The following is a 19,309-nucleotide window of genomic DNA, read 5'->3' on the forward strand; positions in this document are numbered from 1 at the left end:
TGGTGAGATACTGTAGACGTCAAAAAGTCCCGACCCAGAATTAAGAAATGTTTTTTCCCCACTTGGTTGGTAGATATTGTCTGAACGCTGTGACATACATCATTGTTCAGAAAATAAAATGTACCTGTAGCAGCCTACAGGTGAGGAGGACAATACCAGAAACAACAAAGACATTCCTGTTTCAATTGTAGAGCTGATAGTGAAACAATCACAGACTATTATTAGAGTCAAATGTAGCAGAGTGAAAAGGCCTACAGGTGAATATGAAGCTAATCACCTGAATAGATTGAAGCTATTTATTTACACACATTTATAAATAGCAATAACATGATAATGATAATTGAGTATTTATAAATACTGGATAATTTCATTGTTTTAGCTGATTTAACAAGAAGCCTTTAACACCACCACTAGTCTCAATCCTCGCTAATGGCAGCTGGGCTAACGGCGGCTAACTAACAGCGGATAGGCTAACGGCAGCTAACTAACAGCGGATAGGCTAACAGCGGCTAACTAATAGCGGATAGGCTAACGGCGGCTAACTAACAGCGGATAGGCTAACGGCGGCTAACTAATAGCGGATAGGCTAACGGCGGCTAACTAACAGCGGATAGGCTAACGGCGGCTAGGCAAACAGCACTCCAAAACCCTTTTCGCACCATTACCTAAAATTGCGTTATATCACACAGAAATGAAAAACAAATTTCTATAATCGGTGTGACTTACACTTCCTGAATATATATTTACGTCCAACCTCCACTGAGTACAAAAGTCTGCTTAATCATAGTAACATATTTAAAAAAGTTACAGACATGCCCGAGTAATCCCGTGATAGTTGTCTGTACATCAAGGAGTACATTACAAACATGAACTGCTAATTGATAATTCGGCATAAGTTTAATGTTGCCAAGTTGACAAAATGTAAACAAATAAAGGTAAATAAACTAGGCTCCTGTTGTATTAGCTCACAGCTAGCTTACATTGCTAACTTGACCTCATGCAACAATGTACTTCCTGTTTACACTAAATCCTAAAAGCCCCAAATTAAGGGAACTCTAGTTCCTAAACATGCAGCATTATTATTCCCCAAATCTAGAGTAACTAAATTCATACCGATAGCAAAATATATGTATTAAATCAAATGATATATGACAAGAAAATGGAAATTGTCCAGCTGAGATTTTTGGTTTATAAGGTAGAATATTGTTATATAGTTTATTTATCAATGTTTATTTATTATTCTCTTTAAATTATTGAATTTTCCTACTTTCTTCCTTCTTTATTTGTACATAGAAGTTATGTATTTATACTCCTATTTAGTATATAATTAGCTCTGTACATATTACATCATCAACAGGCATCTTTTCGAGCTGTTGCTCGTTATTTGGGGGCTTCCACCTCAGACGTCTTTGTGCAGCTCATGTAAACTGTTTCCTGCTTCTGTCTAGACACAAAGAGCTCGGCTAAATATAGATCTTATCACACACACACACACACACACACACAGTGGGAAGTTTGCTGTTCTTACTGTACTTCCTGTTGTCACCTGTGTGGGGAAATCCCCGTGATGACGTCACACAGGTAAGGCCGTATTTCTCATGGAGAAATCCAAACACACCTGAGCTCCTGCTGAACAAAGCTCTTTTTTCAAAACGTCCTCCCGTGAAAGAATCTTCTGCTGCACCGGACTTTTCCTAAAGTTTCCCCCAAATGTTTTATAACCTTTGACATCTTTTGTCCGTGCTCCGTTGAAGTCTGGTCGCACTTATATGCTTTTATTTTGTAGGAGCTCCGCTCTCTTTAATAACTTTAGAGAGTCTCTGGAGGGACCGTGTTGAATGAAATCGTTTTTAGCTGCACTGTTCCTTTAAATCCACAGGAACGGAGCAGGGAACATCCAGGTAGACCTGCTGCTAAGCGGTCCTGGTTCTGGTTCTGGTTCATGAAAACAAACACAATAAACCACATGGGGAACTTTGATGGTCTGGAGTTTGCAGTGAGAGGCTGACAAAGGGAATGAGATGCTGGTGAGGAAGTCAGGTGAGTAGAGGGGGCGGGGCCAACAGGTGGCGGGGGGGGGGGGGTGAGGACATCTGGTGGACAGGTGGAAGATGACAATGTGATGAATGGAAATCTCAATGTCCATCTTAGAGACGCCTTTAAGTTTAAGTCAGTTTACTTACTTATTTATTTGAATCCTCATCAACACATCATTGTGTGTTTGTCTGCAGATTGATTGTTTTATTTCAGCTCTAAAAGTAAATTAATTTTAAAAACATTTGTGATTTGTGAAACTGACTGACTTTTACAAGACGCAACCTTTCGTGACTGAAGAACATGAATCTGTCTTTAAGTTGTTCTTTGGTCATGAAAGGGACAGGAACCCCCCCCCCCCCCCCCAACAAACACACACACACACACACACAGTGAGCTGAGAACAAACCTACACTATTGAAAGTAGGTAAGTAGGTCTCGTCTTCTTGAGGTTTCTGCAGGTTTCTGCACCAGTTTGATATAAAGGGCATCGTGTGTGTGTGTGTGTGTGTGTGTGTGTGTGTGTGTGTGTGTGTGTCATCAGATAAGATCTAATTTGATCTGATAAAACTGATCATAACGATAGCGATGTATAGGTATATATGATAGGAAACATTATCATGGACATGTCTGTTTCTTTTTTATTCATTTCAGAATAAAATTCATTGATAACACTTTTGTTTAAATGTCACTTTATTATTTCACTTCTTTTTATTTCATCTTATTAGGTGCAATCAAATTGTTCAGAGATAAAATAAAACATAAATGTCGTATTTTTAATGTCTTTTAAATTAAATTAAATTAAATTAAATTAAATTAAAATGAGCTCCACCTTAATTAAAGTGATTTCATTCTGCATAACTCAGTAACATGTTGCTACTTTTATTAAAATAAAAAGTACTTACTGCCCAGAGCGCACACACACACACACACACACACACACACACACACTCACGCACTCACACACACACACATGTGACATATGAGTCACTGCAAACTCCCACACTGTTTGTTAAAATCACCACAAATGGTCAGAGATGAGAAGTGTTGATTAAACTCACTGAACGTATTTGGGATGTTTTATCTCCTCTAGTCTGAGAGAAGACGTTTTAATCACTTAATGATGAGAACGTCTTCTTCACAATAACGACCTCAGAATGTCTTCAACTGGATGAGACGTTTACAGTTGTATATAAAAATATAAGAACATAAATTGAATAAACGTGACTAATATGAAGTTAACTGCTCCCACTAAATGTTTCCAAAGCTTCCAAATGAAAATAAAATGACAGTTCAGTCTGAATATCAGGGTTATTACTACTGCTACTACTACTACTACTACTACTACTAGTACTAGTACTACACCAGCAGAAAGACGAGCCAACGTTCACATTCAAAACCAAACTTTATTTGTTTTCAAGTAAATCTTGTGACACAGTCGATTCATTGTAACGTTTAAATACTGTAACTCCTTCATATTAATGAGCCATAAAATGGCAACATGGTCAAAACCAGAGCATCGAAACTCTGATCAATAAATAGATCAATAACTAATCCAGTCACAAATAAATACTGTATCAAAAAACACAGTTAAATACGTTCTCAAATGAAATAGATCCATAATAAATAAAAGTATGAAAGTGTCTGTTATAAAAGGGGATAAATATGATAAATAGAGTTCAGTAGAAACAGTAGAAACGGGCGTTAGACGGCGGTGTCGTTTCTGGGCTGGATGCAGAAGTCCTGCAGGTAAGTGAACAGGATGTCGATCTCTCCCACAGCTTTGTTCATCCCTCGCTCTCCTCCCATCTGAAAACAACAGAGTCACATTAGAAACAATAGAAACACACACAAAGGACCGATTATCTTCTTCTTCTGTGGTTTATTAGACGTCCTGCTGCCATAAAAACTCACTAGAACACCAAATGTGGATTCATCCGCCGCTGAAAATAGTCCCCGATTAATGCGCTATTTCCTTTCTGTTTGTTTCTGTTTGATAAACAGCTGTTTGATAAACAGCTGTTTTCAGGAGTTCATGACGCTCTATAACATAGTTGTTTTCATTGTCGATTAATCTGCTGATTGTTTTCTCAATTAATCAATTAGTTTGGTCGATAAAATGTCAGAAAATAATAGAAGAATTACGGAATAACTTTAAGATTTAAAACTAGATTTCTCACAATAAAGTCAAAATTCTGGAATTAAAGTCGTAAATGTTAATTCATAATGAAAATAATTGTCGATTAACTTTCTGTCGATCAACTGATTGATTAAATGTGTCACAAAATGAAGCAATATAATAACTATCTTGTCATATTTGGTGTGTTAAGCTTGTTATCGTGAGATAATGTCAGGTTATATATATATAGATGTGAAACATAGTTTAATAAAGTGTCATTATTTAGGGAGTGAAATCTCACCTGGTTCAGCTTCCTGCGAAACTCCACAGCGTGATGATGATCGTGATAGTGAGTCACGTTCTGGAGAGACAGACAGGAGGCGCAGGTTAGCATAGCGCAGGTTAGCAGCTGTTAAATTTTGGGCTTTGCTTGCTTAAATATGAATGATGACGGTTAGCTTAGCTTAGCATAAAGAGTGAAAACAAGGGAAAACAAGAAGTAGTCCGACACGTTTCCCCCATAAAACGACATAATATAACTGTTTCCATGCTAGCTGTCCTCCCTGTTTCTAGTCTTTATGCTAAGCTAACTAGCTGCTAGCTGCAGATGCTTAATCACTGCGGTATCAATATTTTCAGCTAACTCTAACCAAGAAAGTAAAAAAGCGTGTTTCTTAACTTCAGATAGAGCCAGGCTAGATTTCACCCTGTTTCCAGTCTTCATGCTAAGCTAAGCTAACCAGCTGCTAGCTGCAGATTCGTAATCACTGTGGTATCAATCTTCTTATCTATCTTTCACCTAAACAGCAAATTGTAGCATTTCTTAACTTTGCAGAGGCTAGCTTCCCACCCCCCCGTTTCCAGCTAAGCTAACCAGCTTCACATCAGCAGCAGAATAAAACACTCACACAGCCTTGGGACTGCAGGTCCTCGCTGACGCGGGTGAGGTCGGTCTTCAGCCGGTGCATGTTGGGATGCATGCTGTCGCGCTGATGCAGGATGTTGTTCAGGTAGAAGTCCAGGATGTTGGCGTGAAGGCAGCAGATCTTCAGGTGGTCCTGGAGGATACGGAGAGGTCAGAGGTCGAACGTTTACCTCGATGTTCTGCTGATGATTTGTTTATTTGTGGTAAACATCACGGGATGATTCTCACCTGGTCGATGTTGACTCTGGGCATCAGTCTGATGCTGGATTCGTCCTCCGTCTGCGCGTTCTGAGCCTGGAGAGGCAGGAAACCACATTAGCATCAATAATGCGAACAAGCTGCTCAACCCCAAACGTTGACCAGGAACCTAAAATAAAACCTCTAAAAGGTTTTTATCATTTGGATTCGTCACATTTTATTTCTTCTTCTGCTTTGATAAGCAAAACAATATTTTAAAAGTTAATACGATTAAAGCCTCAATTCTGAGATTTAAATCCATTTTTCTACAATTAAACTTCTAGAATTAAAAGTAACTTATAAACAACTTCTCAAGTACTCTATTTAAGTACAATTTTAATGTACTTGTACTTTACTAAAGTGTTTAAACTTCATGCGACATGATACCTTTACATCACCTGAATTCTGAAGCAAATACTTCACTATCTTTAGTTACTTTACAGGTTCAGGTTTCACAATTAACCGAACAATATACAAAGTAGTTACACACTGCAACATTAAAATACTGCTTACAAATAATAATACTCATACAATATATCATTAATGTAGACAATGTTGTTTCTGCTTTAAGTATATTTTTTGTACTTTAACATAAATCTGATTTTGACTTTTACTTGTAGTATTTTGTTACTTTTACTTATGAAATACTTCTTTGTCATCACAATAAAATACCCAGACTTAACTAACAATTCAAATATTTTTTTTTTAATTGGCCACTCACGTGTTGCGACACGTCCCGGACGGCCTGGTACGTCTCCCTGTTTCTCAGCGGCTGGCTGAGCGGCTGGTCCAATGGGAGCGCTGCTGCCCCGGCCCAGCCAATCAGAAGCAGCGGCAGGAGGATGAGCACGGCGGCGGTCGGACGGACGAAAGAGGCGAGTGTGGCGGCGACGAGCTTCATGGTTCAGGTGGATGAATTATCTTCACGACTTTCAGTCAGAGTCAGAGAGGTTTTTTCAACTGCAAGACAGAAAACAGATTTTAAATCACTTATAAATTTTATTAAATAAAACATGAAACTATTAATCTGATGCATCTGTGTGTTTCCTCACCTGTCAGTGGATGCTGTAGTGAAGACGTCTCTCTGCCTCCTCTCTTTATACAGATCAGTCCTCCGCCCACCGCTGCTCAAATATAGGACAGGTAACCATCCAAAAACCCACAACACACACACACACACACACACACACACACACATACACACACATACACACACACACACACAGGTCAGTGCTGAGCTGGTACAATCTGTGTTTACTGTCACTTACACAGAGGAAATGAATCGGCAAGGTGTGACGACAAACTCGATTCTCTAAAAGAGTATTTTTAATTGTACTTCTCCGGTGACATCACTTCCTTTTTTATCAGGGCGTGTGTGTGTGTGTGTGGAAGTTGTTGTATAAACTTCCCCTCTGTTGAAGAGAAAAACTCGTCCAACCAGCTCTGATAGATTCATCACGTTACGCAACATTTAATCGTCAACAAACCTCAATTAAGTCTTATTGTTTTTTAATTATATGGCATTTAAAATGATGACAAGGTAAAACAATGTCGAAGAGGAAACAATTTTGTAACACTGTATATTTTCATGATGCAATAACTAAAACAAATATGGAGTCAGTCGTTTATGATTTGTTTTCAGCTGCAAGATTTACTTTTTTAAATATTAATACCAATAATTTTTATGATTGTCTCAATAAAAACAATAGAAAGAAGTGCTAATCGACGGCACATTTATGAGAAATAACACTTGATTTTTGCACATCATAGCCGAGGGTTGAATCCATGATTATGCTGCAGCGCCTCTAGATGCCTCTAGAGGGCGCTGCTCAGAGAATAAATGATGTCAAATTAATATGCATACTTCATCGCCTTTATGCAAACCCTCTAAAGAAAGAAGTCAAGTATTAAAATAATGAAACAAAGGTTGAATATCAGTTTGATTCGTCTGACAAAATATTTACTCAAATGTAGATTTTTAAGACTTCATGTTTCTAAATCATCTAAAAACGTCTTTGTAAAATCTTCAGAAATGTTATTAAGGTTTTTATCAGTGAACTATATAAGAGTATAAACCAAGCTTAAAGCTGCGTAAAGCTGAGAGGAGCTCGGATTATTTTCAGTATATATATACTGTATAATATATCATTACCAGGACCAGAGGCCGACTTCATAAGAACCTCATGATCCAACTGGTAGAAACTGTTGGACAATCTGCAGTACATTTCAAGAGATAAGGAAACACAAGATCTTATGTAACAGCTGTGTATCATCTGCATAACAGTGAACATCAGCACTGTAATCAGTACTGGAGATGATTTCCCCAGAGGGAAGCTTTTGAATAGAGATCAACAGAAGACCCAGGATTGACCCCTGTGGGACTCCACCACACAGCGGGCCACTTCAACCTGAAGCCACTACAGAGGAAGACTAGACGCTGGGCTCGTTGATCGATGCCAATGTTTTCCACTCTCTTTGTAGAACGCCAGTATTTTCCCATCAGGCAGTTATTTTCTTGGCAGCTTATGATTTTACGGGTGTGAAGTTAAAGGATCAAGTGTCCGGGTGCTTTTTCTTTTCTAATTTTCATTTATTGTGTTGGTTGTGGGTGTGTGAATCCCTCAGAGACGGCTAGATAGATATCCAAGTGATATCAGGTCACACTTCAGACCTATTTAATGGAAAAAGAGACTTCGTCTTTCATTTCTCATCAAAATGCTGCTTCTATTGCACTAATTATTAAAAAATGGGTTCCATGAACTCATCAAATGAGGTTTTATGTGTCTAGTGCGTCACAAAAAGAGACGTTAGTCATGACATGTTGCAACACGTTGTACGTAGTGAGAAGAGGAGTGAAGTGGAACACCCAGTTAACAAAGAAAGGGAAATAACCAGCGACATGAGCAGAGCGAAATAACCAGCGGCATGATGAGCTGAGCAGAGCGGCTGGAAGTCTGGAGATAAATCCAAAAAACGTGTTTTAATAAAGATAATAAAGATAAAGATAATCTCACTCAGAGGAGGTTTCATTCACAATAACAAACATGTCATTTTGTTGTATTTGTTCTTGTGACTGTTCAAAAGTAGGAACAAATCAATAATAATGAATAAATAATATGATATTTGATGTGATCTAGTATACAGAGTGCCGTCACTCCAGCAGAAGCCATTGAGATTTATTTTAGGTATTATTTATTATTATTATCAGCCGTTATCGACAAGCTTTATTTCTCTAGTTCCAACATGTTATCTTATTTATTTTATTGTATTTTGGGCTTTTATTTCAATAATTCTCTGTACTTTAAGTGCTACTATTTTCCATATTAAGCACCTTGATGCATTCAGTTTGTGTTTATAGATCTATATATACAGACGTAAGTGTGGTTAGAAATTATGATATGATATATACATATATTTTTTATTTTTTTGACTCCATATACATACATCCTGTATATATATACAGTATATAAATATATATATATTTTATAGTTTGTTGACAAACGTTTTGAAGCCGTGAGTTCAGCATGTTGGCTTTTATCTTAATTTAGGCCGTCGCCATCTTGATTTGATTCTTTGCCACGAGAGGGCGGAGCTAAGTACAACCCAAAACTGAGAATAAGACATTTTTACGGGGCCCAAAATTTGACAATAAATTTTTCATGAACTGAAAACAGTGAAAAGAGTTAAAGTTGTAAGACGAAAAGTAATAAATAGGTAATAAATCAAGAGACTCGTAGACTTCTATACAACCAGAGGAGTCGCCCCCTGGTGGACACTAGAGATAATGCAGCTTTAACACATGAAGCTTTGACTTCACTTTACAGGTCTGTAATTATTATTTAGTGCTCGTAACTAATAAAAAAGATCGTTCCTTGTTAAGGGCTAAAAATGTAGTCATTTTTCTATATTAATGTATTTTAAACATTACTGACATTTTAAATCTATCTTTAGACATAAAGCACATATTAAACATTGTTATTTGATCTTTTTTTGTCTGTGTTCCACATTGATGAAATGTTGTCCCAGGAGAGCCCCCCCCCCCCGCACACGTAAATCCACAGGAGGGGAATTCACAGTCAGCTGGTTCAGCTCCAGGTCATTCACGTGTGTGTGTGTGTGTGTGTGTGTGTGTGTGCGTGTGTGTGTGTGTGTGTGTGTGTGAGAGAGTTGTTGCCAGGTAATCGGTCCGTGTCCAGAGGAAGTGATGACGATGTTTGTTCTTCCTCCTCTACGACATCCGACTGCATCAACATTTATTTTAAAGACTGATAATAAAGATAATATTGTCTGGAACTTTGTTGTGAAATCCCAAATTAATAAAGACGACTATAAATAGAAAACGGCACATTAGAGGAAGTACAGTACAGTACAGTATAATTCAGAGGTACTCGTACTTCCGTTGAGTATTTCTATATTTGTACTTCTACTCCACATCTCAGAGGTAAATATTTTTCTTTATACTTCACTATATTCATCTAAAAACTGAACAAATAAATGTTTTAATATGTTCACAAGCTTGTTTTGATCTTTTCTTCTTTTCTAATAATTATGTTGTTCTGTCTGTTTTATGAGAAATTTAACCCATTTGTACCAAAGATGATATTTAGTGTGACTCTGGTTTAAAGTCTTGACATCTGGTTCTGACGTACTTTAGACAAATCAGTCAGGTAAAGTTGTGTTTATTAAATGTCTTTCATATGAATTATTTTTACAAATGTGTGAATATCTTTGATAATTAACTTGTGAGTTCATAGAACTTGATTCTGCTCCTTGTTGTTCATTTTGACCTTCTGAATTTAATTTATTTTAATTTCATTTTATATCGTGAACACAAAGCTTTTATTACTCACAGTAGAACAAACTTGTATTATTTGAGTTTGCTGCATATAGTCCTTCCTTGCTGTATTCATTAAATATGAATTAATCTTATGTATTTCATTATTAATTCAGCGTATGTATTTATTAATTATTAATTCAGCGTATGTATTTATTAATTATTAATTCAGCGTATGTATTTATTAATTATTAATTCAGCGTATGTATTTATTACTGGAGATTCAGCCGGACGATGAAACTATTTAGAGGAAGAAGAAACGGAAAGTACGTCAAGTTTTTTGGGAAACTTCCTCTAAACTTCTGTCCTTCAGGAGGAACCAGAGAAGAGGTCAAAATTCAACAAACACAAACAGATATTGTTGTTTTTGATAACAAAATGTTTATGAGTCACATTACTCATCTATATAAAATACATTATTCTCACTAACTATTGTACAACAGAGCTCGACGGACTCCAGACTCCAGACTCCAGTATCTAGACTCTAGACTACAGACTAAACATCATCTCTTCCCCCAGAAGTGTTCCCGTCTCTTCTGAGCGCGCTCCAGCACGGCGGACGCCGCGGAGCACGAGGCCGCCGAACGCCACGACATCACCGACAGACGGTCGTCTTGTTCACCTTCATCAGAGCAGCAGCCTCCTGCTGGACACTGAAGCTCCCTGAACCTCAAACCCAACTCCCCTGAGGACACACAGGTGAAGCCCGGTTATTGATTATTGATCACACTAAATATTATATATATATATATTCTGTGTATCGGTAACGCTGTGAACCTCTTCAGTTCTGCAGGTGTAAGATGTTTATCATATTTAACACGTTGACCTGAGTCAGAGGATCAATAACGTTTTTACAGTTCAATCCACCCAACAGGTGTTGATGTACAGGTGTCATCCTCAAACTTCCCCCGATCACTCGATACACCCGGAGATGTTAAAGTTAACGTTCCCGTGATGATGAAATCAACTCAGTGAATAAAATGATCCGGTTGGAAAATATGAAATCTGATCTGTTGAGAAAAACTGGATGAAAAGAAAATGAGAAGGAAGTGAAGAGAAGGGGGGAGTCCCTGTGTGTGTGTGATTGATTGGTTGATTAATTGATTAACGACCAACACGAGTATCTCACCGTTGTGCTGGAAGTCAGCGTTTCTCAGCGTTCCTTGGATACAGTGCTGAGGGGGCGGGGCCAGCGGGGGCGGGGCCACAGGGGACGTTTGCTTCATCCTGATTGGTTTAGAGGCAGGACTGGCGGCTGGTTTGTGGTTGGGGGAGGAGACAGAGGAGGAGGAGGAAGGGAGGTGGGTGTGGCTAATATCTGACCACGCCTCCTTCTGTTTTACAGCTGCCCCACACCTCTGAAATAATACAATATAATATAATATAACATAATATATGGCAATATTATATGTGTTAAATTATAATATTACCCGTTTGTTTGGAGAAGATTCATCACGGCTCTTCAGTTTTCCCACCAGTATAGCTCCTCCTGGTAGAGAGGTCAGAGGTCACACACTGTGGTCCAAACTGTGTGTGTGTGTGTGTGTGTGTGTGTGTGTACCAGTGGCAGGTGTGGTGAGGTCATGGTGAGTTCTCTGAACCGGTCGTATCTTCAGCCTCGGAGTCGGTAACCTTCCCTCCTCACTAAAAACACACACACACACACACACACACACACCGTGTATATACATATATATATATATATATATATATATATACATATATATATATATATATATATATATATATATATAATATATTATATACACATATATTATATACACATATATTATATACACATATATACACATATATACACATATATACACATATATATTATATACACATATATATTATATATATGTATATATATATATATATATATATATACATATATATATATATATATATATATATATATATACATATACATATATATATATATATATATATATATATATATATATAACATATATATAATATATATGTGTATATAATATATTATATATATATATATACACTGGTTTAACACTTAAACTCTTCACAGCAGAATCTGAAACACTTACTCGTCTGTGTCTTCTTCTTCTTCTTCTTCTCCCCAGGCCGTGCGGCCTTCAGCAGGAGGACTTGGAGGTGTTTGTGCTTTTATTTGATTGTTTTTGTCTCCTGAGCTCGTAACAGAAGACCTCTTACTGGAGCTACTGGAGCGGCTAGAAATAAAACACAAAGACTTAGAGCGTCGTCTGAAAGCTTCTCTGAGCTGATTTCTCTCTCCGTCTCTCCGTCTCTCACCTGGCCAGGTCCAGGGCCTCCAGGGGGGAAGGGCCGCGGCTGTTCAAGGTTAGGCGGGGGGTGGGGGGGTCCGTGGGAGAGTCCGTGGAGTCCGTTGGCTCCCACAGAGCGTTGTGTTCGGACAGCAGCTGGCTCAGGTGGTCTCTGTCGAAGTTAGCTCCCCAGGCTCGACGGCGGTACGACGAGGCCTTCTGCCTCAACTCCTTCACCTGGACAGGAAGTGAGTCTTTAACACCTTTGTGTCACAATAGTCCAGGAGATAAGAATCCACAGGAATTAGTCTACAGCCACACTACTACGTCCACTTCTGATATACAGTCTGTGGTCTCAATGAGCTCTAGCGCCACCAGGAGGTCAGATTCATTTGGTCCTGAAAGTAGAAGTAGTTTAAAGTACCATGAACACTGACTTGTCCTTCGTAGTGGCCCTGATCAATATACAGTATATATATAGCTGTATATATATATACTGTATATATATACTGTATATATATAGCTGTATATATATACACTGTATATATATAGCTGTATATATATATATACTGTATATATATATATACACATATATATATATATATATATATACCTGTGTGTGTGTGTGTGTGTGTGTGTGTGTGTGTGTGTGTGTGTATATACCTGTGTGTGTGTGTGTGTGTGTGTGTGTGTGTGTGTGTGTGTGTGTGTGTGTGTGTGTATATATATATATCAGGGCTGCAGGAACAGAGTTCACACATTCAGTGTTCAGGAAGCAGCAACATGACAAAACAAGATTCACAAGTGTGAAAGTGTGAAGTTTCAACGTTTCATCTTCACTGAAACAGAAGAGAAAGGAGGAAGAACACGTGTGCAATGTTTGTGATCGACTCGTATAAAACAGAATAAACACAAGAGGCAGAAATGCTGAACGACGGGTTTCAAGGGGAGAAGTTTTGTCCGTTAAACTAGATTAAAGACTCATCGTCTGAGTTTCAGGCGTAGATTCTGGTAAACCTGACCTGACCCCGGTCCAGACCCCGGATAACCCCGGCCTCCTCTTCAAACGCAACCTCAGCGTGTCTCTGAAGCTAAACCTCAACCCCCACGACACCAACCGTCAGCCTGATGCTGCACATCTGTACGCTGAACCAGTGAACGCCTCATCGCTTCCTGCTGACGTCGGCACACATTTAAACTCTCAGACTCATTAGAAGAGATCACGTGATTAGTTTAAATGAATGAGTAAATTAATCTACAGTTTATTAGCTTCACCTGGCTCAGATCAGTCCAGTCTGTCCTTACTATTTACACACATTTATACTAAACTACATAATGAATCCACTAAACCTGAGAAACACAGTTCAGGACTATTATTTGTGAAAAGTTAAATGACAACAGGAACAACAGAAGTCTAATTATTACATTTTTAAGTGATTATAGAAGTCTTTAAAACTATTTTACAAACACTTTAAAGGAAAAAGAAACACAAAAAAACAAACGTAGAGCCGCTTCGAACCAGATTATTATAAACTAGAATAACCTCCTCGTGGTTTATATTCCTACACCGACCAGTCAAGCATCAGTTTACATCCATGTCTCTGTAAAACGTCAACTGATGCTTAATTCCAGCATATACTTCATTTGATTATAGTTAAAAATGAGAGCAGATTAAATAACAGGAATATCTCTCACTCGTTATAGACGGAACAGTACAGAGTGAGTAACGTTAGATAATCACCTCGTTGGGCTGATCTGGGTTTTAATCGGGACACAAGTGAGATCTCTGCTCAGCAATCAGCTGAACACGACGACGTGAAGCTTCATGAAGAGTTATTACAGATGATCTCAACCCTGTGATTTATGATACAAGCTGTATTTTCTTTATGTGTAAATTCATATCCTTTGGTCAATAATTGTATCATAAGATAATAATAGCAGGAAGGAGCAATATTAGTGTTTTGTACCGGCAATGAGTGTGAAACTAGTAAAGTTAGAGGATCCTCTTCATTGGTTTTTATTCGTTTAACAGCCTCCAAATGAACAAACGGGTGTTTTGTTTGTTTACAGTTTTTAGACTAATTCTCAGATATGATTCATGAATTGACGACGCTTTGCAGCACAAGTTGATGGAACAGCCACCACTAGAAGAGTCGAGACTCATCAGAGATCGCTGCATAAAATGGATCCATTCTAACTGATGCTTCTTCTTCGTGCACGCTTTGAATCACACTTTACAGCTTCATTATCTACCGTGTTGGCTAAATAAAAAGATATCTTTGTCCAATCGCCCGGCGCTCATGTGGAGTTGTATAAAATGTTTTCCCTGCACATCTTTAGGGGATCTACTTTACGCTGTTTGCATGAAGCGGTTTCATGTTTTCTGCAGAAATCTGCTGATTTGAGGCAGAAAAAGTGTTTCATCTTGCAGAAGCAGCAGCTGCCCCCCCCCCCCCCCCCCCCCCCTCCTCAAACACTTTCCACAAGACTGGTGGGAACCTACGTGTGTGTGTGTGTGTGTGTGTGTGTGTGTGTGTGTGTGTGCGCGTGTGCGTGACGTGCAGTGAGCTGTTTCCCTGAAATGAAGCTCTGTGGTTTCACAGCTGACACTCAGCACTCTGGTTTTCGATCAGCAACAAACACAGTTGAGCAGGCGGGCAGTGTGCAAATCCCCCGAAAATAACACTTCAATGGAAGTGATCAGGAAACATCGATCCGTCACTTCAGCAGTCTTCAGTCCCGTTAGATTCTACATCAGTCAGGTGGTCACACCTCCAGGGAGCATTAACGTGATCAACACATTAATGCAGCAATACGACTACAATATGTATTATAATGCATACTTTTACCTTTAGTACTTTAAGTACTTCAAGTATAATCTGATGCTAATATTTTTCCACTTTTACTTCAGTAAAATAAGAAGTATTTCTACACTGTAGTATTTCTACTTTTACTTCTTCCACCAATACTAGCTTGCTATACATTAATGATTAAAACACAATAAAATATTATGTATTATTCTGCATAATGAGTACTTTAGATACTTCAAGTATATTGTGATGCTAATATTTTTGAACTTTTACTTCAGTAAAAGAAGTATTTCTACAATGTGGTATTTTAATATATGGTAATTAAATTAAAGATCTGACTACTTCCTGCACCGCTGCTAGCTTGTTAGTTAACAAGTTTTTTTTTGTTTTTTTTTAAATGGCGCTAGGCTAGCAGTTTCTCCCCGCTTCCAGCCTTTATGCTAAGCTAGGTTACAGACGAGCATCAACTTCTCATCTTGATAAATGTAACGGAGACAGAACGTGAACCCGCCCCCTCGTTATGACGTGGCACAATGAGTCTGAACTCTGACCTGACGGGCGTCGCCGTCCGTGGCTCCGCCTCCCTCTGGGATCCTGTGGAGGGGAGAACGAAAGCTGCTCTCATAGGCTGTCAACATCCTGTCAGACAGACAGACGGTCAGGAACGTGATGCACATTCACGACACACACACACACACACACACACCACACACACACACACACACCTGTGTCCTCTCTGAACCTGAGGTGGACGAGGGGGCGTGGTTTCAGCTTTATTGAGAGCGGGGACATCGACTTTGGGGCGTGGCTTCTTATCTGACTCCTCCCTCCTCTTTTTGTTGGTCTGTAGATGAAGACAGTTCAGTCAGGACTTTTATTGTGAAAAGTCAAATGACTGCAGGAACAACAAGCGCGTGTGTGTGTGTGTGTGTGAGAGAGAGTGTGTGTATGTGTGTGTGTGTACCATGTCTACGTGGAACAGCGGTGCTCTCTGATGATGCTCCAGGTGTTTCTGGAGGCGGGGCTCGGTGGGCGGGGCCAGACCCTGGAAGCTGCGCCGGTACTCTGTCTCCAGGGGAACGGGGTGCTTCTTAAAGGGCGGCACGGACCTGCTGGAGCGGATCATCTACATGCAGGGGTCAGAGGTCAGCAGTCAGCAATCATTCGTACTGTTTACATTCCTCTTATTGTGAATTTATATTTGATATTTATGACTTTCTACCTCCATCTAGCGGACACACAGCAGTACTACTACTACTACTACTACTACTACTACTACTGATGATAGTACAGATATATATGACACATACTACATTACCTCCCTCTTATATGATAATGTTAAGTTCTTGTATTTGCAGTATTATCCGTGTACAGTCAGTAGTACAACATGTAGTAGTATTTGGTGTATTAGGTGGATGTGTACCTGTTCTGCAGTCAGAATGGGAGAAGCAGCGGTTGCAGGTTCCTTCCAGCTGAACTGCCTGTGGTACTCTGACCTGTGACCTCCCGTCCTTAGCCCCGCCTCTAGCCCCGCCCTGCAGCGCAGAGCATGCTGAACCTGCGTCACAAATGAAGGTGAACCTAACAGAGAGACACACACCTGTGGCGGAAGCAGTAAATCTGTATAAGGCTACATATCGGCTCACCTCATTGGCCGAGGGCTGCTGTCCATCAGGCGCTGCTGTCAAGGGTCGGCTCAGCTGTGATTGGTTGACAAGCTTGGAGGGGTGGGGCTTCACTGAGGAGACAGAAAAACAAATAAATACTCAGAATCAAAGCGTTTAAAGATTAAAGGTAAGACGATAATGAAAGCAGATATGTGATGTGTATTCACCAGATTTTCCAGCAGCTCCTGGTTCAACTGACGGTCCAGGGTCTGCAGCGGGATGTGGTCCTGCCGGAGGTCCAGGGTCTGCAGGAGATCCGGGGTCAACTCGTGCTCCGGGAGGTGTTGGAGGATTTGGCCCTAGGGACGTCTCCTTCCTGTGAGCCGAGCGACTCCTCGAGGCTGGTGATGAAGAAGAGGGACGTCTGAAGAACACCTTGTTATCTTACGTAGGATGCTAACACGCTAACGTCAGTATACAAGCATGCTAAACGTGTATTTCTAAGAAGAGAGGTCTGTAATAGAGGTTTCCTACCAGCAGGGGGTGCTGTTCTGGGTGCAGCCGGCTCAGCGAGGGATTTCTGTGGATCTGGAGGACACAGCAGAGACCTGCAGGACTGAGCCAGACCACCATGACCGAGCCTCTTCCGCTGCTGGAGACCTGGTTCTCTGCTGATACCTGAGAGACAAAGATGTATTTGATGTCAAAGCTGGAACTTTTAATTTTCGGTTCAAAGAACAAAAGAAAGAGAGACTAAGGTTTGTCCAATCAGAGCTCGTCTCAGGGTTCTCACCCATCTGGTCGGAGCGCAGACCGGCCAATGGGACGCAGCGCTGAGGAGACACACTTCTGGACCGGAACACCCTGAAGCTCTTCTGGTATTCACTCCGACTCTGAAACACATGAATACATACATCTCAGAGGTAAACAGTGTACTTTATACTGTACTACATCTCAGAGGTACATATTGTACTTTTTACTGTACTACAGCTCAGAGGTAAACAGTGTACTTTTTACTGTACTACATCTCAGAGGTAAACAGTGTACTTTTTACTGTACTACATCTCAGAGGTAAACAGTGTACTTTTTACTGTACTACAGCTCAGAGGTACATATTGTACTTTTTACTGTACTACATCTCAGAGGTAAACAATGTACTTTATACTGTACTACATCTCAGAGGTAAACAGTATACTTTTTACTGTACTACATCTCAGAGGTAAACAGTGTACTTTTTACTGTACTACAGCTCAGAGGTACATATTGTACTTTTTACTGTACTACATCTCAGAGGTAAACAATGTACTTTATACTGTACTACATCTCAGAGGTAAACAGTGTACTTTTTACTGTACTACATCTCAGAGGTAAACAGTATACTTTATACTGTACTACATCTCAGAGGTAAACAGTGTACTTTTTACTGTACTACATCTCAGAGGTAAACAGTATACTTTTTTACTGTACTACATCTCAGAGGTAAATATTGTACTTTTTACTGTACTACAGCTCAGAGGTACATATTGTACTTTTTACTGTACTACATCTCAGAGGTAAACAATGTACTTTATACTGTACTACATCTCAGAGGTAAACAGTGTACTTTTTACTGTACTACATCTCAGAGGTAAACAGTACTTTTTACTGTACTACATCTCAGAGGTAAATATTGTACTTTTTACTGTACTACATCTCAGAGGTAAATATTGTACTTTTTACTACTACATCTCAGAGGTAAACAGTACTTTCTACTGAGTACAGCCGTCTAACTACAGCATGTCAAACTGAAACTGATTAGCTGGATTAGCTCATTACATCCGGGTTACGTCTCACTTATCCTGACTCTGCGGTCTCGTGCACGATTCTGTCCGGTACACCAGTCTCGTGACACGTTCACGAGAGCTAAAGCTGCCAATTTTTAGTCACAAACCGTTCATGAATATTCATGACTTAGCGAGCTATGTGACGTTAGCTGGGTTCGTTAGCATCCGTTTGTTTGGCTAACTATGCTAACACCTGACAACCTGTTGCTTACCTTGAAGCGGACGGTCATCGCGCTCTCGCCACCGACGAACCAACGCGAGAACTCACTTCTTCGTCATTTGACCAGCATGCTAACTGTCTGCTCACCTGCTTTAGTTACAGGAACAAGCTGCCGCTGTTGCCATGGCAGCTCAGCGTCTGACGTAGCCGCGTAGACGGGTTGACGTCACTGTGTTTTCGTTCTGTTTATGACCCAGTAATAATAATAATAACCCCTCAAAATAATAATTATAAACCCCAGAAGAAAAAAACAATAATACAATAATATAATTAATAATTACGTTAATAATAACGAGGCCTCAAAAACAATAATAAACCCTCTTAAAAATAATAATAATATGAATAACCGCTCAAAAACAATAATACAAAATAAACTCATGGAGCTTTCGACCACATTAAAATGTCTTTTCTTGAGGTTTTGAGCTGAAAAGAAATA

The 19,309-nt window shown here is 39.5% G+C and overlaps 2 protein-coding genes across 5 annotated transcripts; both read right to left on the reverse strand.

Annotated features, from left to right (window-relative positions):
• Positions 1-3,420: 3,420 nt before the first annotated feature.
• il22 (interleukin 22) lies at positions 3,421-6,443 on the reverse strand. Its single transcript, XM_076111777.1, has 6 exons — positions 6,368-6,443; positions 6,037-6,275; positions 5,307-5,372; positions 5,062-5,211; positions 4,455-4,514; positions 3,421-3,843 (listed from the first exon to the last, which is right to left on the reverse strand). Exons 2-6 carry the CDS (start codon positions 6,214-6,216, stop codon positions 3,739-3,741), a joined length of 561 nt encoding a protein of 186 aa, XP_075967892.1. The 5' UTR covers positions 6,217-6,275; positions 6,368-6,443; the 3' UTR covers positions 3,421-3,738.
• On the reverse strand, positions 6,368-19,017 carry mdm1 (Mdm1 nuclear protein). 4 transcript variants are annotated; one of them, XR_012959339.1, is made up of 15 exons: positions 18,866-19,017; positions 17,624-17,723; positions 17,365-17,508; positions 17,058-17,231; positions 16,870-16,961; positions 16,647-16,781; positions 16,188-16,349; positions 15,949-16,067; positions 15,775-15,862; positions 12,442-12,650; positions 12,216-12,359; positions 11,711-11,793; positions 11,580-11,638; positions 11,279-11,404; positions 6,368-6,439 (listed from the first exon to the last, which is right to left on the reverse strand). XR_012959339.1 is itself a non-coding variant. In XM_076111776.1 (15 exons), exons 1-15 carry the CDS (start codon positions 18,881-18,883, stop codon positions 10,653-10,655), a joined length of 1,893 nt encoding a protein of 630 aa, XP_075967891.1. In that variant the 5' UTR covers positions 18,884-19,015; the 3' UTR covers positions 10,508-10,652. The 4 variants fall into 4 exon arrangements, 2 of the variants coding, with proteins under 2 accessions (XP_075967891.1, XP_075967890.1); XM_076111776.1 differs by lacking the exon at positions 6,368-6,439 and adding an exon at positions 10,508-10,834 and having other exon boundaries at positions 11,279-11,507; positions 15,775-15,817; positions 18,866-19,015; XM_076111775.1 differs by lacking the exon at positions 6,368-6,439 and adding an exon at positions 10,508-10,834 and having other exon boundaries at positions 11,279-11,507; positions 18,866-19,015.
• Positions 19,018-19,309: the final 292 nt, after the last annotated feature.

Source organism: Anarhichas minor, unplaced genomic scaffold (assembly GCF_050575085.1).
Source record: "Anarhichas minor isolate MPS153535 unplaced genomic scaffold, ASM5057508v1 ptg000045l, whole genome shotgun sequence".
Classification (NCBI taxonomy): domain Eukaryota; kingdom Metazoa; phylum Chordata; class Actinopteri; order Perciformes; family Anarhichadidae; genus Anarhichas; species Anarhichas minor.

Excerpts from the sequence above, each read along its gene's own strand:
- mdm1 (XM_076111775.1), bottom strand. Across the intron at positions 11,794-12,215 it reads GAAGAAGAAGACACAGACGA|TGAGGAGGGAAGGTTACCGA; the intron begins GTAAGTGTTTCA and ends GTGTGTTTTTAG. Across the intron at positions 11,639-11,710 it reads CCTCACCACACCTGCCACTG|GAGGAGCTATACTGGTGGGA; the intron begins GTACACACACAC and ends CCTCTCTACCAG.
- il22 (XM_076111777.1), bottom strand. The coding sequence starts at position 6,216 with ATGAAGCTCGTCGCCGCCACACTCGCCTCTTTCGTCCGTCCGACCGCC. Across the intron at positions 5,373-6,036 it reads TCCGGGACGTGTCGCAACAC|GCTCAGAACGCGCAGACGGA; the intron begins GTGAGTGGCCAA and ends CTGCCTCTCCAG. Across the intron at positions 3,844-4,454 it reads TTCGCAGGAAGCTGAACCAG|ATGGGAGGAGAGCGAGGGAT; the intron begins GTGAGATTTCAC and ends TGTTGTTTTCAG.